General features: G+C 38.0%; 2 protein-coding genes and 1 long non-coding RNA gene across 3 annotated transcripts; all 3 read right to left on the reverse strand.

Annotated features, from left to right (window-relative positions):
- Positions 1-234: 234 nt before the first annotated feature.
- Positions 235-795, reverse strand: LOC142180045 (uncharacterized). Its single transcript, XM_075250963.1, has one exon. It carries the CDS (start codon positions 793-795, stop codon positions 235-237), a length of 561 nt encoding a protein of 186 aa, XP_075107064.1.
- Positions 796-856: 61 nt separating this feature from the next.
- LOC142180046 (uncharacterized) lies at positions 857-1,564 on the reverse strand. The gene is made up of 3 exons (XM_075250964.1): positions 1,390-1,564; positions 997-1,287; positions 857-906 (listed from the first exon to the last, which is right to left on the reverse strand). The coding sequence occupies exons 1-3, from the start codon at positions 1,562-1,564 to the stop codon at positions 857-859; spliced, it is 516 nt and encodes a 171-aa protein (XP_075107065.1).
- Positions 1,565-12,123: 10,559 nt separating this feature from the next.
- Positions 12,124-17,511, reverse strand: LOC142180218 (uncharacterized). The gene is made up of 3 exons (XR_012708381.1): positions 17,141-17,511; positions 16,218-16,323; positions 12,124-12,320 (listed from the first exon to the last, which is right to left on the reverse strand). It is a non-coding gene; the product is annotated as an uncharacterized LOC142180218 (long non-coding RNA).
- Positions 17,512-24,301: the final 6,790 nt, after the last annotated feature.

Below are 24,301 nucleotides of genomic sequence, written 5' to 3' on the forward strand. Positions count from 1 at the left end.
ATGATAATTTATCATTAAATAAAAACATCAATATTATCGAATACCATTAACTTGATACTAATATAACAAAAGTACATCGTCCACTCATAGTTGAACTCAACGCGCTTTCATATTTTAAAAACGGTCAATAATAGAATCATTGCTTATATTTACAAATACTTCCTTCTCAAAGTAACAAAGTAAACAATAATTTAAGAATGCATCACTAATACTACTAAGCAATTCATCTTTGATCTACTTCATGGATGGGAATGCTCTTTCTACTGTTGCAGTTGCGACAGGTAAAATTAAAGTCAATTTCACAAGCAAATAAACAAGTGAATAAGTCTCCACAAGATATGCCTCAACTAATGCTTTTGCCAAATCACCAATTCCTTTTAAATCAGAGAACCTAGGGTCACCATGTTGCATGTGCCATATGAAAGTGTCAAGTTGGCAACTAAGATCTCGAAGTTTCAATTCAGCAAACTCATCGGGATAATACTTAGCCAATGCCATTATTCTTTCCTTATCAAAATTAGAAAGTGAGTTAGCCAGATTCAAGCTAACCATACCAAGAAGCAAGTTACTACTCACAATATCAAAATGACTATTAAGCTCCAGAAGTTGCAAATCAATTATAGCATAAAAAAGCTCAACACATAAGTGATGTGAATAAGTAACACTAAAAGGCCTATGCTTCGACTTTCCAGGAATATAGAATTCTTCCATCTTAGGCACCAAATTATCATGTTTTGCATAAAATGAAGATACTTCATCCATCAATGATTCCCATCCTTCATTCCCATCCTTCATCTCTCATTTATTGCAACCTTTCCTTTGTGATATCAAGAAATACCATGGCACTGACAATATTTTACTCTTTCTTCTGTAAAGCTTTGCTCAACTCGTTTAACATTATAAACACTTTCAACATTAAGTGAAGCAAAAAAACAAATTTAAATGCTTTAATTTGACTCAAAAATGCTTCTGCTTGCAACCTATCATTAACATCACCTTCACATTCAATCACCCTAAGCACATGAACAATAGAAGAAACTAAAACAACAAAGTTATCCAATATTTTACAATGTGATCCCCAACGAATGTCACCTGGCCTTTGAAGCCCTCGCTCTTGATTTAATCCTTTCTCACTTTGAACTTCACCACTCTCTAGCAATTGCTCCAACAATTCTACTTGATGTTTCCGAAATTGATCTTTACACTTAAAAGAAATTCCAATAACATTCAACACGCTAGTAACTATAGCAAAGAAAGTTTTTACCTCCTTGTATTTTTTAGTAACAGCTACAAACGTCAACTATAATTGATAAGCAAAACAATGAACGAAATATGCCGACGGAGTTTCTTGCAAAATTAAAGCTTTAAAACTATTTCTCTACATATTACTAGCTCCATCATAGCCTTGTCCACGTATTTTGGATGGACTTAATGAGTGTTTCATTAGCGAAGAAAGTACGGCTTCTTTCAACGACATGGCAGATGTATCACTAACGCGAACAAGACCAATAAATGGCTCGTTCACTTGGCTTTTTTTGTCAACATACCGTAAAGCAAGGGACATTTGTTCATGGCGTGAAATTGTCACGACCCGGAATTTCCACCCTCGGGACCGTGATGGCGTCCAACGTTATAATAGTTTTTAGCCATTTTTAACAAATCAAATTAACTAATACCAATTAAACTATAGTAACAGAAATAGAACTGAAATAGAGTGTGAAAAGCCATAAGAACCGCAATATCTAGATACAATCCCAGAACTGGTGTCACAAGTGCACGAGCGACTAGAATAATACAGATAATGGTCTGAATGAAAGTAAAACTATCTGAAATGAAATAAATAGCTAGGATAAGGTAGAAGGGGACTTCAGGGCTGCGAACGCTGAGCAGTTGTACCTCAAGTCTCCAATCCGGCAATCAATCCGAGCAATCTACTGACCTCCGCTAGGACCGACTCTAAAATCTGTACAACATGACCCAAAATCTCACACGTCGTGATGACGCCCATCTCGATACTAGGCAAGCCGACAACATCAATAACCCACAATATCTTTTAAATACTGAAAATATCACAATTAAGTTTAAGAGAAAATCTCACAATTACTAGGTAAAACATATTCCCAAAATTCGATGTCACTGAGTACATGAGCATCTATACATTACAAGTCTGAAAAACCTGATCTATAATAATCCGAGACCAAATACAATAAAAAAGGATAGGGAAGGAGAGACAAGGTTTGTGAAATATAGCAGCTACCTCTGAATCTCCGAAAAAATAAACTCTGTGAAAGAATCAACACCCACTGTGTCCGGGATCACCTGGATCTGCACACAAAGTGCAGGGTGTAGTATGAGTACAACCAACTCAATAAGTAACAATAATAAATAAGGAAGTGAAAGTAGTGACGAGCTTCTCAGCTAAATCCAAATACAGTACTTTCCAACATAAAAGGGTAGGCATGCTCTCAAGTTCAACATTTAAAATTTCATAAAAATTTCATATCAAATTTGACTGAAACAAAAAATAATGTTATTCTAAAATTTCCAAAATAGTGATATATGACAGTGAAATGCAGCAAATAATGAAATCAATGCATCCTCTCAGAGTAACAGTCACTCAGTCCTCCCATTCACTCCAACCTCACAGTCACTCTTTCCTTACAGTCACTCATCACTCAGCACTAGCACTCAGCACTCGCACTCGACACTCGCACTCAGTACTCGGTCCTCGGCACTCGCGCTCAGTAGGTACCTGCGCTCACTGGGGGTGTGTACAGACTCCGGAGGGGCTCCTTCAGCCCAAGCGCTATAACAAGCCAATCATGGCATAAATCAATGAAACATGTTGCGGCGTGTAGCCCGATCCCATAAATATCCTCACAATTAGGCCTTCGGCCTCATTCAATCATCTACCTCTCCAGTATCTCGGGCTCAAGATGTCATAAAAATCAGCCCAAAATGATAATATGATATACCAATAAATAGCAACAGAGACTGAGATATGATATGAAATGAATAAACATGACTAAGTATGAAATTATAATTTGAACATATAATTCAACCACAGAAAATGACCCTAGTGAGTACCAATAATAACATCATTTGTCTAAGCATGATTTTTAATACGAGTCTCAGCTCAATTTTCTCTAACACGAAGATAATGTACAGATATCAACAGATAATTAAACTACACAGTTCCATGGAATTTGACCAAGTCATAATTCCTACGGTGCATGCCCACACGCCCGTCGCCTAGCATGTGCATCACCTCAAAACCAATTACATAACACGTAATTCGGATTTCATACCCTCAAGACCAAATTTAGAACTGTTACTTACCTCAAACCGTGTAATTCTTTATTCTGTTGTGCCCTTGCCACTAGAATTGGTCTCCGAAAGCCTCGTATCTAGCCACAATTAATTTGATTTAGTCAATACCAATTATTGTAATTAATTCCATAAGAAAATACTAATTTTCCAATTAAAATCCAAAATTAACTCAAAATTTGTCCATGGGACCCACGTCTCGGAACCCGACAAAAGTTATAAAATATGAACGCTCATCCAACCACGAGTCTAACCATATAAATTTTACAAAATTCCGACATCAACTCGACCCTCAAATCTTCAATTAAAATCTATGAAGATTTCTACCATTTTCAACTCAATCTTTACCCATTTGAACTCAACAATCTTTCCACAAACCTTATTGGTATGTGTATGTATAAATAATACTCTAACACCCTAGAATCATACTCTTAATCACCCATCTTTGCCCAAACTCGAAATTAAAGACTAGGGGTTAGAACCTTACCTCTTGGGTGAAGATCTTGTGATATTTTCTTGTTGGATTTCAAAGCTTGAACAAGATCTTGATGAACAAAGCACTTGACCTTCTTCCTCTCTCTAGAACACTCTCCCTTCTCTCTAAAAATGTTAGATTTTTACTCCAAAATGAGCTTCAAGGGCTATAAATCGAAGTTAGGTCGGGTCAAAACCTTTGTACTAATTGATCTACCTGGGCACCACAAAACCTTAATTTCCTTAGCAAAAATTCTCCGGGGTCGTTACACATAAGTCAACATATGGTCAACCTTTTCAACTTAAATTCTAAATCTTGGAACTGGGTGTTCCAAATCATTTCAAAGCCTCACCGGACCCGAATCAATTACCCCCGACAAGTCACATAACAAATATAAAGCATAAATTGAGCAGTAAATGGGGGAACAAGGTTGTAATACTCAAAACGACCGGCCGGGTCGTTACACAGACCCCATGTACTATGTAAGTACTGAGTCTAACCTCTACGAAGTAGTGACGAGGCTAAGGCAGGTCACTTACAATAACTTGTACGCAGTATAATAACAATAACAGGAAGGGAATACAGGAAAGTAAGGCAGTTAATTTATGAAAATAAACTCAATCCTCGGAATCGGTAAAACCAGAAACACCACTACTCAGAATCTCGTATGAAAGCATCGAAAGCTAACACTGTACAACAATGAATACAAAACACACAATCCGTTGCGGTGCGCAACTCGATCCCATACAAACACAATCCTCCCTTATTTCACCCATTACGGCGTGCAACCCAATTCCACTGTACAAACACAATCCTCCCTTATTTCACCATATCAATATCAATAATAACATATAAAATCCGTTGCGACGCGCAACACGATCCCACCATATAATTAGAATCAATATCTTATTCCTCCCTTATTTTACCATATCAAAATTACATATAAAATCCGTTGCGACGTGCAACCCGATCCCACCATATCAATATCAATCCTCCATTATTCCACCTGTTGCGGCGTGCAGCCCGATCTATAAGCAAAAATCAATAAATGTAATCAACTCAACAATTCAAATCACATGAATCTCTATGATTAAAGAATATGAAAGCAAAGCCATAAAGGAACCTCGTACTAAATCAAGAAATGCTACAATTAATACTAAGCAACAAGACAAGCCAAATATATGACAATTAAAGTGTACGAGTAAGACAATTAAGGCAAGTAGCAATTAATCATGGAAGCATGAAAGAAACAAACATTTTAATATGATAGAAATAAGTAAGAAGTATCAAGTTAAGACATAGGAGGCAATTAAAGCACGTAACAATTAAGACATGAAATAAAATAATTAATGAAATGAGGGAAAGCATGAAAACATGTATTTTGATGGCGTATATATATCCGTCACCTCACATATATGCTTCTACACATGTAATTCACATAGCACATAGCTCAAGGGTTTATAATTCCCTCAAATCAATGTTAGACCCAACACTTACCTCGCTCCGCAAGCAAATCAAAGCTCATCCAGGGCCTTTCCTCTAAAATCCGCCTCCAAACCAATCGACTCAATAACATCAAATAATGCTAGGGAAATCAATTACAATACATAACGTTAAGATCTTTACACTTTTCTTAAAAAGTCAAAAAAAGTTAACCCCGGGCTCGCTTGGTCAAAACCCGAGATTCGGACCAAAACCCATTTACCCATTCACCCCCCGAGCCCGATTATGTAATTAGTTTCAAAATCCGATCTCAATTTGAGGTCTAAATCCCAAATTTATAAAACCCCCCAATTCTTCCCAAATTCTTAATTTTCTACCATGAAAGAACATAAATTAAGGTTAGAGATTAACGGGTGTTGATGAAAATGGAAGAAGATGGTGAAAAATGGGTGAAATCCCGTGTTTGGGATATTTTAACTCACTGGCATCAGGCCTTCATCGCGTTCGCAAAGGGCCCGGCATGATCGCGAAGCACTGTAGCCCAAATGGCCTTCGCGTTTGCGAGATGTGCTCCGCGTTAACGATGGTTCTTCCCTCCCCCCCCCCGACCAATGCGTTCGCGACCCAGGAATCGCGTTCGCGTAGCACACCAGCCCAGCCTTCCCAGAGTCCCACAAACATTCACGTTCGCGTGTGGGTGGTCGCATTCGCAAAGGGTAAGCCCATCAATGATTCGCATTCGCAACCTATTTTCCGCATTCGTGTAGGGTAAATCCCTTCCTAGCCCAGGTTGCTCTTCACGATCGCAAAGAAGAAAGCACCAGATGACAGCAGAAGCCCAAAAGGCAGATATTTTCCTAAGTTCAAATCATCCGTAGCCTATCTGAAACTCACTCGAGCCCTCGGGGCTCCAAACCAAACATGCACACAAGTCCAAAAACATCATAAGAACTCGCTCGCGTGATCAAAACATCAAAATAACACCTAGAACTGCGAATCAGACACCAAACCGAATGAAATTTTTAATGAAACTTAAGAACATGTAAGTTTTCAATCGGACGTCCGAATCACGTCAAATCAACTCCGTTTTGTACCAAATTTTGCAGATAAGTCATAAATAATTACTGCACTTATACCAAGTTCCGGAACTGAAATCCGAACCCGGTAGCAAAAGTTAACTCACGGTTAAACTTAGGAATCCTTTAAACCTTTAAACTTCTAGTTTTCAACAAATTAAGTTTGATCAAGCTAGGGACTTTCGAATTCGATTCTGGTTGATAGGTTAGTTTGATGTAAGGTGTGAGCCTCTTCAGTTGCAGTGAAAGTTCCCGACTCTCTAGTTTTATCCCCCCTTTACGCCAATGTTCTAATGACGATACGGATCCACCGAGAGCGTCAAAACACTGATCCGCGTTCGTTTACACAAAACGTTGACCGTAGTCAACTCAAATGAGTTTTAAGGCACGATTTCAGATTTTCATCAAATTTGCTCATAACAACTTTCCGGAAAGAGGACACAGACTGCGCATGCAAATCGAGGAAGGCTAAACAGAGCTATTCGGGGTCTCAGAATACAAAAATGAAGGGTAAAACTATAAATGACCTATCGGGTCATCACATTCTCCACCTTTAAAATGAACATTCGTCCTTGATCAGACATAGAAAGGTACTTGGACTGGTGAAAAGGTGTGGATATCTACTTTGCATGTCTGACTCGGACTCCCACGTGGCCGCCTTGATTGGCTGACCTCTCCACTAAACTCAAACTGAAGGATATCTCTTAGAACATAACTGTCGGACTTGCCGAGCTAGAATAGCCATCGGCTCCTCCTCATAAGTCAAATCCCTGTCCAATTGGACTGAGCTGAAATCTAACATATGGGACGGATCACCGTGATACTTCCGGAGCATGGACACATGGAAAACTGTATGGACTGCTGACAAACTAGGTGGCAATGCGAGCCAATAGGCCACCTCACCCACTCTCTCGAGAATCTCAAAGGGTCTAATATACCTAGGGCTCAACATGCCCTTCTTTTCGAACCTCATCACACCATTCATATGTGAACCCGGAGCAATGCCCTCTCTCCAACCATGAATGCAACATCACAAACTCTACGGTTGATATAAATCTTCTGCCTAGACTGAGCGGTGCGAAGTCGATCCTGAATAATTTTGACCTTATCCAAGGCATCCTGAACCAAATATATACCCAACAACCGAGCCTCCCCCGGCTCGAACCATCCAACTGGCGAACGACACCGCCTCCCGTATAATACCTCATAGGGAGCCATCTGAATACTCGATTGGTAGCTGTTGTTGTAGGCAAACTCCGCATGCGGCAAGAAATGATCCCAAGAACCCCCGAAATCCATAACGCAAGCGCGAAGCGTATCCTCCAATATTTGAATAGTGCGCTCGGTCTGTCTATCCGTCTGGGGGTGAAATGATGTACTCAACTCAACCCACATGCCCAAATCACGTTGTATGACCCACCAGAAGTGTGAGGTGAACTGCATACCTCGATCAGAAATGATAGACACGGGCACACCGTGAAGATGGATGATCTCACAGATGTAGATCTCAGTTAACCGCTCTGAAGAATAGGCAATTGCCACTGGAATGAAATATGTCGACTTGGTCAACCTATTCACAATGACCCATATTGCTCCGAACTTCTTCTAAGTTCGTGGGAGTCCAACAACAAAATCCATGGTGATATGCTCCAACTTCTACTCAGGAATCTCTAGCCTCTGAAGCAAACCACCAGGCCTCTGATGCTCGTACTTTACTTGCTGACAATTTAGACACCGAGCTACATATACAACTATATCCTTCTTCATCCTCCTCTACCAATAATGCTGCCACAAGTCCTGATACATCTTGGCAGCACCCGGATGAATAGAATACTGGGAACTGTGGGCCTCCTCAAGAATCAACTCATGAAACCCATCCACATTGGGCACACAAGTACGACCATGCATCCTCAAAACCCCATCATCTCCAACAGTAACTTGCTTGGCACCACCGAGTCGGATCGTGTCCTTAAGGACAAGAAAATGGGGATCATCATCTAACGCTCTCTGATGCGCTCATACAAGAAAGACCGAGCAGTTATGCAAGTTAGAACACGATTGTGCTTTGAAACATCTAACCTCATGAATTGATTGATCAAAGCCTGAACATCTACATCAAGCGGCCTCTTACCAACTGGAATATACGCAAGACTACCCATACTCACTACCTTTCTACTCAAGGCATCTACCACCACATTGACTTTCCAGGATGATACAAAATGGTGATATCATAGTCTTTCAACAGCTCCAACCACCTCATCTACCTCAAGTTGAGATCCTTTTTCTTGAACAAATAATGTAGACTCCAAAGATCCGTGAATACCTCACACGACACGCCGTAAAGATAGTGCCTCCAAATCTTCAGCGCATGAACAATGGCTGCCAACTCTAAGTCATGAACAAGTTAATTCTTCTCGTGAACCTTCAACTGCCGAGACGCGTATGCAACCATCCGGCCATCCTGCATCAATACTGCACCAAGCCCAATACGATATGCATCACAATACACCGTGTAAGATCCTGAACCTGTGGGCAACACCAACACTGGCGCCGTAGTCAAAGTTATCTTGAGCTTCTAAAAGATCAATTCACACTCATCCGACCATCTGAATGGGGCACCCTTCTAGTTAATCTAGTCAATGGGTCAGCTATGGATGTAAACCCCTCCATGAACCGGCGATAATAACCCGCCAAACCCAGGAAACTCCGGATCTCTCTAGTTGAAGTAGGTCTAGGCCTGTTCTAAACTACCTCAATCTTCTTAGGATCTACCTTTATGCCCTCTGCTAATACAACATGCCCTAAAAAGGCGACTGAGTCTAACCAAAACTCACACTTTGAAAACTTGGCATATAATTGGCTATCTCTTAGAGTCTAAAGTATAATCCGAAGATGTTGCTCATGCGCCCCTCGACTGCGGGAGTAGATCAAGATATCATCAATGAATACAATCACAAAAGAATCCAAAAAGGGTTTGAACACCCGGTTCATCAAATCCATAAATATGTTCGGGGCATTTGTCAACCCAAATGACATTACTAGGAACTCATAAGCCCATACCGAGTCTGAAAAGCTGTCTTAGGGACATCGGATGCCCTAATCTTCAACTGATGGTAACCAGACCTCAAATCTTCCAAAACTACTTGGCACCCTGAAGCTGATCAAATAAGTCATCAATCCTCGGCAACGGATACTTGTTCTTGATAGCTTGTTTAACTGCCGATAGTCTATACACATCCTCATCGACCCATATTACTTCTTCACGAATAACACGGGCACACCCCAGGGCGAGACACTAGGTCTAATGAAGCCCTTATCAAGCAAATCTTGAAAATGTTCCTTCAACTCCTTCAACTCCGGCGGGGCCATAGGATATGGTGGAATAGAAATGGGCTGAGTGCTCGGAACCAAATCAATACAGAAGTCAATATCTCTGTCGGGTAGCATCCCCGACAGATTTATAGGAAACACCTCTGGAAACTCATGTACAACAGGTACTGAATCGATGGAAGGAACCTCCTCACTAGAATCACAGACATAGGCCAAATAAGCTAAACATCCCTTCTCGACCATACGTCGAACCTTCACATAAGAAATAACCCAGCTGGTACAATGGCCAGGAGTCACCCTCAACTCTAATCGAGGCAACCCTGGCATGGCTAAGGTCACCATCTTAGCATGACAGTCCAACATAGTATGATAAGGTGACATCCAACCCATACCCAAGATAACATCAAAATCTACCATATCAAGAAGTAGAAGATCTACGCTAGTCTCAAGACTAGCGATAGACACGATCTACAATAATAGAATCTCCCATAAATGTGGGCACGTACACATGAGCACTCAAAGAATCACGAGGCACAACCAGATATGAAGCAAAATAGGATGACACGTAGGAATAAGTACAACCCGGATCAAATAGAAATGAAACATATATATGGCAAACTAGAACAATACATGTGATAACGGCGTCAGATGACTCGGCCTCAGGCCTAGCTGGGAAAGCATAACATCGGGGCTAAACCCTACCACTCTGAACTACGTCTCTGGGGCAACCTCTAGATGGCTGGCCTCCACCTCTAACAGCCTGACCTCCACCTCTGGCTGCCTGACCCCTGCCTCTAGCTGGCTGAGTGGACATTAGAACAACCGGTGCCGGAACCATGGCATGAGAACTCTACTGTGGCATGCCACCTAACAATCTCGGACAGAACCTCCTGATGTTCTAGTACCTCCACACTCAAAACACCCATCCTGCTGTTGTGGAGGTTGAAGCTGACCCGAACGGGCCGGATAACCACGGTGATAGCTCTGAATTAGAGGCGCACTGGTAGAAGTTGTTGGTGCGCTATAGGTTGGCTGCCCAAAATGAGGTACATAAGGACCACGACTCCCTAAAGCACTGTGAGATGCTTGAAGCGCTTACTGAAATGTCCTGGGAGGATGGCCCCTACCAAAGGTACCCCGGCCTCCAGATGAGGCACCACTGAAACTACAAGAATGACGAGGCCTCTTATCTGACACCGGCCCCCTCTCTTGAGCACGAACCATCTCGATCCGTCTAGCAATATCTATGACCATTTGGAAAGAAATATCACTCCTGGTTTCCTTGGCCATCTGTAGCTTGATAGTGTAAGTTAGTTCATCAATAAATCTCCTCACTCTAAACCTCTTAGTAGGAAGCAAGATAATGGCATGGCGAGCTAGATCTACAAATCGAGTCTCGTACTGGTAACAGTCATACTACCCTACTGAAGACACTCAAACTGTCTGCGGTACTCCTCTCTCAGAGTGACAGGAATAAACATCTCTAGAAATTTCTGTGAGAACTTATCCAAAGTAAGTGCAGGCGACCCAGCTGGTCTAGTCAACATATAATCTCTCCACCACCTCTTGGCGGAACCAGTCATCTGAAATGCTGCAAAATTGACCCCATTGGTCTCAACTATACCCATGTTTCGCAGCACCTCATGCCAACAGTCTAGATAATCCTGTGGGTCCTCAGAAGATGCACCACTGAAGTGAATAGGGAAGAGCTTGGTAAACTTGTCCAACCTCAACAAAGCCTCAGAAGACATAGCGGGCCTATCACCGACCTGTGCCACAACAACCGGCTGAACCACGCCAACTGGCGGGGCTACTGGAGTCTGATACTAGGGAGCCACCTGCTCTGGGGTGTGAGTAACGGGAGTATGTGCTCCTCCCCCAGCCCGAGTAACGGCTGGTGCCACCGGGAAGGTACCGGTCTGAGGCTCCACTGCAGGTGTTGCTGCTCGAGCTCTAGGCTGAGCTCTGTCTCTACCTCGGCCTCGACCTCTGCCCCTGGTAGTAGCTGCCACATGGGGCTCCGGCTCCTGTCCTACCGTAGATGCAGTGCGTGTTCTCGCAATCTGCGAGAGAACAAGAATAGAATGGTTCAATCATCAATGATAGAATAAAATCGCACGATGGAAAAATAAAGAAGTGAAATTTTTCTTAAACTCCATAGCCTCTGGAAGATAAGTACAGACATCTCCGTACCGATCCTCCAAACACAACTAAGCTTGATCGTGACTCGTGAGACCTAGGCAACCTAGTGCTCTGATACCAAATTATCACCACCCCAAATTTCCACCCTCAAGATCGTGATAGCGCCTAATATTTTACTTGCTAGGCAAGCCAACGTAAGAATAGTTTTTAGTCATTTTTAACAAATCAAATTAACTAATACCAATTAAACTATAATAACTAAAATAGAACTGAAATAGAGTGTGAAAAGCCATAGCAACCGCAATATCTAGATACAATCCAGAACTGGTGTCACAAGTGCACGAGCGACTAGAATATTACAGATAATGGTAAGAATGAAAGTAAAACTATCTGAAATGAAATAAATAGCTAGGATAAGGTAGAAGGGGACTTCAGGGCTTCTAACGCCGAGCAGTTGTACCTCAAGTCTCCAATCCGGCAATCAATCCGACCAATCTACTGACTGCCGCTAGGACCGACTCTAAAATCTGTACAAGAAATGCAAAGTGTAGTATGAGTACAACTAACCCCGTGTATTATGTAAGTACCGAGCCTAACCTCGACGAAGTAGTATCGAGGCTAAGACGGGTCACTTACAATAACCTGTACGCAGTATAATAATATAATAACAGGAAGGGAATACATGAAAGTAAGGCAGTTAACTTATGAAAATAAACTCAATCCTCGGAAGCGGTAAAACCATAAACATCGGTACTCAGAATCTCGTATGAAAGCATTGAAAGCTAACACAATACAACAATGAATACAAAACACACAATATGTTACGGCGCACAACCCGATCCCACCGTACAAATACAATACTCCCTTATTTTAGCATATCGATATCAATAATAAAATGTGAAATCAGTTGCGGCGCGCAACCCGATCCCACCATATAATTAGAATCAAAATCATATTCCTCCCTTATTTCACCATATCAAAATCACATATAAAATCTGTTACGGCGTGCAACCCGATTCCACCATATCAATATCAATCCTACCTTATTCCACCTGTTGCGACATGCAGCCCGATCCATAATTAAAAATCAATAAATGTAACCAACTCAACAATTCAAATCACAAGAATATCTATGATTAAAGAATATGAAAGCAAAGCCATAAAGGAACCTCGTACCAAATCAAGAAATGCTATAATTACTACTAAGCAATAAGACAAGCCAAATATATGACAGTTAAAGTGTACGAGTAAGACAATTAAGGCAAGTAACAATTAATCATGGAAGTATGGAAGAAACGAATATTTTAATATGAGATAAATAAGAAACAAGTAGCCAGTTAAGGCATATGAGGCAATTAAAGCATGTAATAGTTAAGACATGGAATAAAATAATTAATAAAATATGGGAAAGCATGAAAACGGGTATTTTGACGGCGTATATACACTCGCTACCTCGCATATATGCCACTACACATGTAATTCTCTCAAATCAAGGTTAGGCCCAATACTTACTTCGCTCCGCAAGCAAATCAAAGCTCAACCGGGGCCTTTCCTCTAAACTCCGCCTCCAAATCAATCAAATCTAACCAAAATAGACTTAATAACGTAAAATAATGATAGAGAAATTAATTATAATACATAAAGTTAAGATCTTTACACTTTTTCCAAAAAGTCAACAAAAGTCAACCCCATGCTCGCTTGGTCAAAACCCCAGATTCGGACCAAACCCATTTACCCATTCACTCTCGAGCCCGATTATGTAATTAGTTTCAAAATTCGACCTCAATTTGAGGTCTAAATCCCAAATTTATAAATACCCTCAATTCTTTCCAAATTCCTAATTTTCTACCATGAAAGAACATAGATTAAGGTTAGAAATTAATGGGTGTTGATGGAAATGAAAGAAAATAAGTTAAAGTACACTTACCTATGAAAGGGTAATGATATTTCTCTTCCAAATCGCCTCTAGGCCGAGCTCTAATGAGAAGATGGTGAAATATGGGTGAAATCCTGTGTTTGGGATATTTTAAATCACTGGCGTCAGGCCTTCATCGCGTTTGCGAAAGGCCCGACGCGATCGCGAAGCACTGTGGGCCAAATGGCCTTCGCGTTCGCGAGATGTGCTCCGCGTTCGTGATGGTTTTTCCCCCATTACCATCGCGTTCGCGACCCAGGGATCGTGTTCGTGTAGCACACCTGCCTAGCCTTCCCATAGTCCTACAAATCTTCGCGTTCGTGTGTGGGTGGTCGTGTTCGCGAAGGGTAAACCCCCAGAGCTTCGCGTTCGCGACCTATTTCCCACGTTCACATAGGGTAAATCCCTATTCAGCCTAGGTTGTACTTCGCAATCGCGAGAGTGTCTTCGCGATCGCGAAGAAGAAAGCACCATATGATAGCAGAAGTTCAAAAGCCAGAAATTTTCCTAAGTTCAAATCATCTGTAGCCTATCTGAAACTCACCTGAGCTCTCGGGGCTCCAAACCAAACATGCACACAAGTTCAAAAATATCATACAAACTCGCTCGCGCGATCAAAATACCAAAATAACACCTAGAACTATCAATCGGACACCAAAACGAATGGAGTGTTTAATAAAACTTAAGAACATGTAATTTTTCAATCGGATGTCCGAATCACGTCAAATCAACTCCGTTTTGCACCAAATTTTGCAGATAAGTCATAAATACTGTACTAAACTTATACCAAGATCCGGAACTGAATTCTGAACCTGGTAGTACAAAGTCAACTCACGGTCAAACTTAGAAATCCTTTAAACCTTTAAACTTCCAATTTTCAATAAATTACGTTAGATCAAGCTAAGGACTTCTGAATTCGATTCTGGGTATACGCCCAAGTTCTAAATCACGATACAAACCCACCGGGACCGTCAAAATACTGATCCGGGTCCATTATACAAAATGTTGACCGTAGTCAACAGAAATAAGTTTTAAGGCACGATTTCATATTTTCATCAATTTTGCTCATAACAACTTTCCGAAAAGAGGACACGGACTGCACACCAAATCGAGGAAGACTAAACGGAGCTATTCATGATTTCAGAATACATAAATGAAGAGTAAAATTATAAATGACCTAACGGGTCATCACAGAAATATTCTTGGACTCATCAACTAATATCCCAAAATAATCTCCATCCAAGTCATCAATTATAGCTTTCACGGTTTCTTGTGCATAAGCACTCACAATATCCTTTTGAATTTTTGGCGAAGTTATCATATAATTTCTTATAGCATGTTTTAATATAACTCTATCTACATGTGGAAGCCTAATTCTAAGACATTCCAAAAGCCCTAGAAAAAGGCCTTTATTTTTTGAAGATTTACTTTCATCATGACCTCTAAAAGACAATCCGAAGTCCAAAAGAAACCTTGCAACATCGATTGAGGCATTTAAACAAATTCGATATTCACTTTTTTGTTTCTCAGATTGCCTTTCTAAAGCAGCTTGAATTGATTGAGATTGATTTGACAAGTCTAGTATATTTTTGAAACACTTATGGTGGAGGCTATTTTACTTCACCAATATGTAGAGCAAGTGTTTCGGGACCTTTTTCCAAGCCTTAAAGCCGGTTTTTGTGAAAGAGTCACACATGCTTCCATGAATGTAATCATTTTTGAATAAATAACAACATTAATAAATTGCGGCATCTTTCTTCACACTATACTCTAACCATCTAGAATGCGAATTTTTAAACCAACCCGGACTAAATTGTCGCATCTTCTTCCCGAATAAAGTTTTAGGAAATTTATAATTAACTAGTTGGCAAGGCACTCTTTGGATGTAGTGTTTTCTCACTTCATCCCGTATCTGGAGCTATATCTATCAATGTGTATTCTCTTTCCATGATCAGGATTAAGTGATTTCACATCAAACTTCTCTACAAGATGGGGGGAATTGTCTTTAAAACTAGAACTTGATTGAGAAGAATTAAACCTCGTCAAAAATATGTCCATCTTAGTTCACATCAACAAAACTTCCTACAAAGCAACAATTCCAAGCAAAATAATATTTTAATCTAATTAATCACACTCCTTGTATTAATACTAGAATAGAAATAACACATAATAGAGGAATCACACCCCTTGTATCAAGAATAAAGCAAAGAGAATATTTCTAATAGGGGAATCACGTCCCTTCCATCAAGAACAGAACAAAAAAATATTTCTAATAGGAGAATCACACCCCTTCCATCAAGATTAAAGCAAATAAAATATTTCTAATAGGAGAATCATACCCCTTCTATCACGAACACAAGCAAATATAATATTTCTAATAGGGGAATCACACCCCTTCTATCACGAACACAAGCAAATATAATATTTCTAATAGAGGAATCACACCTTTATATTTTAATATAAGTCATAACTATATTATTATTATCTTAAAGATAGAAGGAACACTTACCAATTCATGAAAAGGTATCCTTGAAATCCGAATACAGCTTGGTTTCAAATCATTCACTTCACTGATATATTATTTCAAATAGCATTAGCACAAAATCTTCAAATACCTAAGAAATTAATTTATTAAGATAAAAGAATTAGCATACCAACTAAAGATTTAACATCATGTAAATGTGCACCATGATTGTTGTCTGCTCAAACAATGAATTCAAAAACTAAAAGAATAGTAGCGAATTCAAAAACTAAAAGAAGTATCCTTGAAATCCGAATGGCAAACACGATTTGGTTTCTTGCAACTTGCAATTAAACAACTCCAGAAAATTAAGTTAACAACGAGAGGAATCTACAGGAGTACTTTACTCATCAATTATTTGTTCAACTTAAGTGCTACTAATTGGAATTTTATTTGATAGTGTTAGTAAAAAGGGATATTTTGAATGGGGAAGAACGTAAACCTGCTCATAACCAATCTAGGTCAACTGCTAATATAGGACAAAATCACACAAATCGGTGAAGCAATATTTGTAAAAAGAAGAAAAACTTACTCAAATAATCAAAAATTTGAAGAAGAGTGTCTCTCACCTGATAAAACTGTGGGATTCGAAATTCAAAGAGATGCAAAGAAGATAGAACTAAAAAAGAAAGTTGAAGTTAAAGTTGAAGGGAGGTAGAAAGGGTTTGTTTCTTGGAGAAAAAAGATTTGTTTAATTGTTCTCTGTTCGACTTCGGACCTTTGAGAGGTTTAAAAAATATTAAGCTAATTAAGTATTAAGTTGACTATTATATAAAAATATTAAACTATAGCTGAATTCAAAAAAGATAATATAAAAAAATAATTCTAATGAATACTAAGTAATTAAATAACTATTGAATTTAAAAATATAAAAATAAAATAATATAGACTATAGGATCCCAAATTCGAACCTGGGTCGTCAAGCAAAAGAAGGCTCTTGAGCACTTCCACAAACTAACTCTTCTGTCCAGCCTTTATGACTCAAGGAGCCGCATAAATTATTTAAGAGGTCCTCCATGTATTAAAGATATATATAAATATATATACAATATTTTTGCCGAGGCCAACGGGTTCCGGTGATCCCCCACCCCTAACGTAGGTCCGCCCCTGGTTGAACCCGTAGCCTAAAGGCTACATCCGCCCTTGGTGATAAAGCAAAATGATGACACGTTGTGGTAGCGGTTCGAAATCCATGAGCACAAAGTTAAAACCTGGGATCAATGGAACCGTGACCGAAGCCGTCCATTCAAATCCGAAAGAAAGGCAACCAGAAGAGCATGCACCCAGAGCAGACTAAATACTTCCGTTATCGAACTCTGGTATACCCGGAGCCTTACTGAGATCGTGGCTCCCATTTGTCCCACTGGGTTTTTCTTACAAGGTTTTTAACGAGGCAACCAAAAGACATATTTCTAAATATGTGTACTTTTTTTCCTTCACTAGAGTTTTTTTTCCATAGGGTTTTTTCCTAATAAGGTTTTAACGAGGCACATTATCTATGGACATCCAAGGGGGAGTGTTATAAGAAAAATCAAATTATGGTGGATGTCTACTCTTCCTCCATGATCTTCTCAAATGCTTAATGACATATTCAATGACATATTTCTATGCTTAATGACATATTTTTCTTCACTTTTCATGCCTATATAAAGGCCTTGTAATAGATAAGAAAATACACACAATTGAAGAAGAAAATCTCTTCCTTCTCTCTATCTCTATTTCTTGTTCATGTTTTACTAAATTGCTTTTATTTCATAACAACATGTCTTGTTCATGTTTTACTAAATTACTTTTATTTTATAACACGTTATCAGCACGAATTGCTCATTTTATGATCTTCTACGTCAAGACTATGTAAATTATAAGCAGACAATGAGATCAAGTACAATGAAAAATGTCTTGGATGATAATACAAAGATAAGTTTTACATCCATCTAAACCCATTCATATTTTCATATCTTTGCATTAACTTTATGTGCAGTATTTAGTTAAAATATTTTTTTCAATTGTATCCACTGAAATAAAGAACTGAAAAGGTATGTCTTTATTTGCTACATCTCTTATAGGACAAATATAATATTCCAACGTATATATATGTTCTGACCTTTTACATACTAACTTTTTACATACTATGATAGATAATTATTAAGGTAATTTAGTAATAATATTTTTACCATCACATGATGTATTTCATTGAAAGCAAAATTATCAAATATGTAGGCGATTTTACAGTACCTTGCAAATTTGGCATTCGAATATACAATCAATATAAACTCATTATAGTTATAATTTATAATAGTCACAGTTATGCATTAAGCCTTAAATATTTTTGCTGGAAACATAAGGCTCATTCCTCCGTATTAGATTTTTTTAGTGAAGTTCTTATAATCTTTGAAATATAAGTGGTTATAGGTTATTTGCATCTTTCCCCTAATTAATTTATTAAAATATAAAAATGATTGTATCATTTTTTTTAAAAAATGGCATATATCTTAACTAGCATTTTTGTTGCAGAGGAACTGTTTTAAGATTGAAATAGTTATATATGTCTTCTTGAAAGTTAATTTACTTATGCCTATAATTATGAAATAATAATATTTTAAAGGCTCGAGTGCAAGCCCTAGTGAATTTTGGCCTATTATGCCAAAGATTGAAGGTAAGACGATGGGTTCAAGTCCCAATGCACTATGTTGATAAAAAGACGTTGGATTCAAGTTCCAACGCATTATGGCCTAGCATGCCTTTATATGGGTAAGGCATTGGGTTTGAGTCCTAATGCACCATATTGATAATAATAATAATAACTAAAGAAAAAATAATATATTTTTCATGAAAAAATATGAAGTTTGTTCCACTTGATTTGCTCCATTCTTGAAGTGAATGTGATAGCAGTGCATGATAAGTCTAAATAAAGACAAATGGTTGAAAAATAAATGTGGGCGTGCGAAAGGCCAAAATAATAATAGTTATCACTATGGTAATTATAAAAAGGGAGAACAAGACAATGTTTACCATCAAATTGGTATGAAAAAAATAAAATAAAGCACGTTGTATAATTATACTCCATTCTTTGAAGAGAATGTGACCTGTGATAAACATTGAGAATGCATACTCATTCCTGAAAGTGAATGTGAAAATATACATGTGATAAAGATTATGCATAATAATGTACTAGTGCATGGTTGGATAAATACTACAACTCACCTCTAAGGGGGGTTTGAGACAAAGAAAGATAATGAATATTATTGTGTACTTACATGAATATATCATTGGTCGCATACATGTGATACGCCAAATATTTTGTCAAGCTTTATGAAAGTTATTAAAAGCAAAATTAAAGCAAGAAATTATTTTGCTTATGATGATTTTGAACATGACAATTATTATGATATGATTCTCTTTGTGAAGGAGACATTCATTATATGGATGGTGTGACAAAAGATCTTGTAGTACAAAAGCAATTAAGAGATCTGAAAGAACTAATTTGTTACTACCCGAATGAATAAAATTGTTCATGACATTAATCTTGTAGTAAGTCTCAAAAGAAATATTTTGATTTACAAATATATTAGCCAAAGTGGTTGGCATATTAAGACTATAAATGAAAAGAAGATTGAATATCTTTATATTACTATAATCATATCGGGTAAATATGAAATGTTACCTGACTTTTCTTCTATTTGTACTACACAAGTATAAGTATGATGATGCAATCACAAGCCATAAGTAAACTAGAGGTTTACTGAAATAAATATTAGTTGGCATGACCGGTTGACCATCTCGGTTCAACTATGATGCGAAAATTTAATTGAGAATTACATTGGCATATATTGAAGAAATATAAGATTCTTCAAGAATTCTCTTCTGCTGCTTATTCTCATGATATACCAGTTAAGATTGGGATTGAATCCCTTGATTTATGGAACGAATAAAAGGTGATAAATATGGGCCCAGTCACCTTCCATGTGGACCGTTTACTATTATATGATTTTAATAGATGCATCTATTCTATGGTCACATGTGCATTTGTTATCAACTTGCAGTTTGGCTTTTGCAAGATTGATTGCTCAAATTATTAGAGCACAGTTCCATAATATAAATTATGATGATTTATCTTGATAATACTGGTTTAAATTCAAATTGGTTTAGCAGAAATTGTATGCCTCCAATTATATCTAAACCATTAGTTATGAGAACAAAATTGCCAAAATAAAATTTGGTATGTGATATATTATTTAATATACAACAGTACTTGTACGCATCTAGCCAAGTTATGATAAGTTCTCCCTATCACAATCGGTTCAGGGTCAGAAACCAAATAATTTCCATCTAGAAATATGAATGTGCTATATGATTTAATTGTTCCACCACAATGCACAAAGATGGATCCCCAAATAAGGCTAGGGATATTTGTTGGTGATCCCAACAATAGGGGAAAAAATAGGCAGCTGAAAAAGTAATGCATGTAATGAATTATTATGAGTACATCTAGATCCTCGTACGAGAAAATGTGAACTTGAAGTTCAAGTGATAATTCATTTGCAAAATATTGCCAGGCGTATTTGCTGACCCAAAACTAAATGTCATATTCAGCTGCTAATGCTTCAAATAAAATAAATTTTATAATGAATAGAGTCTAAGGCATGCATGAAGCATAATAGACTAATCGGTTCCAAAGATAAAATTCCTTGAAGAAGGAGAGGAGCAAATGTTCAAGATGGTCATAATAAGGAGGCTAGTGCTCTAGAAGAGCACCACAACATAACACTTCATAAGACCTCATGGGAGAGGCTCAGGTACCTGAAGATAATAAGATAAAGAGATCTCAATAAGTTATGTCTTTATTGGGTAATAGTAGAACCGATATAAAATAATCGTTGACGATATTGTTAATATAATGTAACGCTCAATATTATTAATATTGACGAGGATCTTGAGCTCAAATCTATCATGAAATTTGGACAGATAAATGATTGGCCAAATGAAAAATACGCAATAAAAATTAATTTCACCTGAAAAATATGAAGTTGGACGGATAGTCCCAACATCTAAAAGTATAAAGCCAGTGGAGGTATAAATGTGTTCTTGTGCGAAAAAAAAAGGTCAAGTCGATAAACATAAAGACGACTTGTGTCACAAAAAAATTTGTAAATATCCTGGCATTGATTATATAGAAACATGTTCTCCTGTGGTGGATGTCGCCATTTCAGGTTTTAATCTGGCAATACAAGAAAAATGTGATATGCGTAAAATGGAAATCATTGAGGATTTAAATTGTTCTGAAGCATATTAAGGTTTTCAAGAAATTTATTAAATAAAGCTTCAAAAATCCTTATACGGGTTGAAACAATCAGGGCGCATGTGGTATAATCGCTTGAGTGAGTACCTGTTGAAAGAAGGGTACAAGAATGAATCAATTTGTCCTTGTGTCTTTATAAAAAGATCTGGATCTAAATTTTTTATAATCACCGTGTATGTTGATGATTTAAATATCATTGGAACTCCTAGGGAGCTTCCTAAAGCAGTAGACTATTTAAAGAAAGGATTTGAAATGAAAGATCTTGGAAAGACAAAATTTTGTCTTGGTCTACAAATTGAGTATATGAAAGATGGAATTTTTGTCCATCAACCAGCATACACTAAAATGATTTTAAAGCGATTATATATGGATAAAGCGCATCCATTCCGACATCATGAAAATAATGAAGAGCTTCTTGGTCCCGAAGTACCATATCTTAGTGCAATTGGTGCACTAATGTATATTTCTAACATTACAAGGTCTGACATAACTTTTCCAGTTAATGTCTTAACAAGATATAGCTCTGCTCCTACAAGGAGATATTGGAATGGAATCAAACACATATTGCGGTATCTAAAAGGGACTACCGATATGGGATTATTTTATGACAATGATTTCAGTCCCGATCTTGTTGGTTATGCCGATGCTGGGTATTTATATGACCCACACAAGGCTTGATCTCAAACATGCTATGTGTTTACATATGGAGACACTGTCATATCTTGGCGATCGACTAAGCAATCAATCGTGGCTTCTTCATTTAATCATGCCGAGATAATTGCTATTCATGAAATAAGTCGAGAATGTATATGGTTGAGGTCTATAATACATCTTATTCAAGACAAATGTGGTTTGAAGTGTGACAAACTACCCATAATTTTGTATGAAGACAATGCAGCATACATAGCCCTATTGAAGGGAGGATTCATAAAGGGGATAGGACAAAGCAAATTTTACCAAAGTTATTTTTCACACATGATCTTCAAAAGAATGGTGATATCAATGTGCAACAGATCCGTTCAAGTGATAATATGGCTGATATGTTCACCAAATCTCTACCGACGTCAACCTTCAAGAAACTAGTGTACAAGATTGTTATGCGAAGGCTCAAGGATGTGAATTGATGCTCTCATCAGGGGGAGTTAATACGCATTGTACTCTTTTTCCCTTACAAGGTTTTGTCCCACTAGGTTTTCCTTGCAAGGTTTTTAACGAGGCAACCAAAAGGCGTATTTCTAAACATGTGTACTCTTTTTTCTTCACTAGGATTTTTTTTCCCATAGGGTTTTTCCCTAATAAAGTTTTAACGAGGCACATTATCTATGGACATCCAAGGGGGAGTGTTATAAGAAAAATCAAATTATGGTGGATGTCTATTCTTCCTCCATGATCTTCTCAAATGCTTAATGACATATTCAATGACATATTTCTATACTTAATGACATATTCAATGACATATTTTTCTTCACTTTTCATGCCTATATAAAGGCCTTGTAATAGATAAGAAAATACACACAATTGAAGAAGAAAATCTCTTCCTTCTCTCTATCTCTATTTCTTGTTCATGTTTTACTAAATTGCTTTTATTTCATAACAACATGTCTTGTGCATGTTTTACTAAATTGCTTTTGTTTTATAATACTTACATAGTTTTTTGCAAAGTTATCATTGTCATTATATCCTCTAAGGATTGTACTTCATTCTAGCATAGCCATATCCGAGATCAACACTCAATAAGAATTGATTTATTTCAATCTTAATTTTATTTTATTTTGTTATTGTTCTTATTTTTATTATATGCACTTTGAATTAATCTGTCTGCTAGTGGTCTAAAATTACAAAATCAATTGTTTGTTCTAAAACTATTTTCTTAGGTTAAATTAAGGATGTCCAATGGGACGAGACGACCTGACCTGGCCCGATCCGGTAAGCGTTAGGGGGACAAGGGTAGGGGTAATGGGACATGGGACGGGACGTCCGTTTGGTCCTGACTACAGTCCAGCCCAGGCTCGGCCCCGGTCTGATGTCCTACCTATTTGAGTTCTTAAATTATAGTCGTTGGTCAAATGCTCGTTTTTTAAAAATAGTCGTTGGCAACGGTAAAAGACGGCTAGTTTAGCCCCCTAATCCCTGAAATATCCCCTACCCCTCCCCCCTCCCCCCTCCCCCTAACCCCCTACCCCACACAAACATTTATTTTAATCTTCAAGTTTATTAAATTATATATTTGGCCCTAATTTTAACTAAAAATACTCTCCATCCTCCTTTATTTTTTCTCTCATATCTCTCTCTCTCTCTCTCTCTCTCTCTCTCTCTCTCTCTCTCTCTCTCTCTCTCTCTCTCTCTCTCTCTATATATATATATATATATATATATATATATATATATATATATATATATATATGGCACCTAACATTTAACTTGTTAGGCAAGCCAACGTTAAAATAATCTTAACCATTTTTAAGCTAATTTAAATTAAGCGGAGTCAATTACTAAAATAAAGTGCGGAAGACCACAACAACCGAATCATCAAAATACATCCCTGAATCTGATGTCACAAGTGCACGAGCTACTAGAATAATACAAATAAAGGTCTGAATAAAAATCAAGTTGTTTGAAAGATAATACACAGCTAAGATAAGATAGAAGGGGACTTCCGAACTGCGAACGCTGTGCAGTTATACCTCGAGTCTCCTTTGGGTAGCTGAATCCGAGCAAGTCTATGGTACGCCGCTGGGACCAACTCCAAAATCTGTACAAGAAGTGCAAAGTG

Source organism: Nicotiana tabacum, chromosome 4 (assembly GCF_000715075.1).
Source record: "Nicotiana tabacum cultivar K326 chromosome 4, ASM71507v2, whole genome shotgun sequence".
NCBI lineage: Eukaryota > Viridiplantae > Streptophyta > Magnoliopsida > Solanales > Solanaceae > Nicotiana > Nicotiana tabacum.

What these genes read in the sequence shown, in the direction of transcription:
- LOC142180045 (XM_075250963.1), bottom strand. Translation starts at nt 795, where the DNA reads ATGAAGGATGGGAATGAAGGATGGGAATCATTGATGGATGAAGTATCT.
- LOC142180046 (XM_075250964.1), bottom strand. Translation starts at nt 1,564, where the DNA reads ATGTCCCTTGCTTTACGGTATGTTGACAAAAAAAGCCAAGTGAACGAG. An exon ending in ACAAGGCTATGATGGAGCTA is followed by an intron (nt 1,288 to 1,389) that starts GTAATATGTAGA and finishes TGACGTTTGTAG; the next exon opens with CTGTTACTAAAAAATACAAG. An exon ending in TAGGGTGATTGAATGTGAAG is followed by an intron (nt 907 to 996) that starts GTGATGTTAATG and finishes TAATGTTGAAAG; the next exon opens with TGTTTATAATGTTAAACGAG.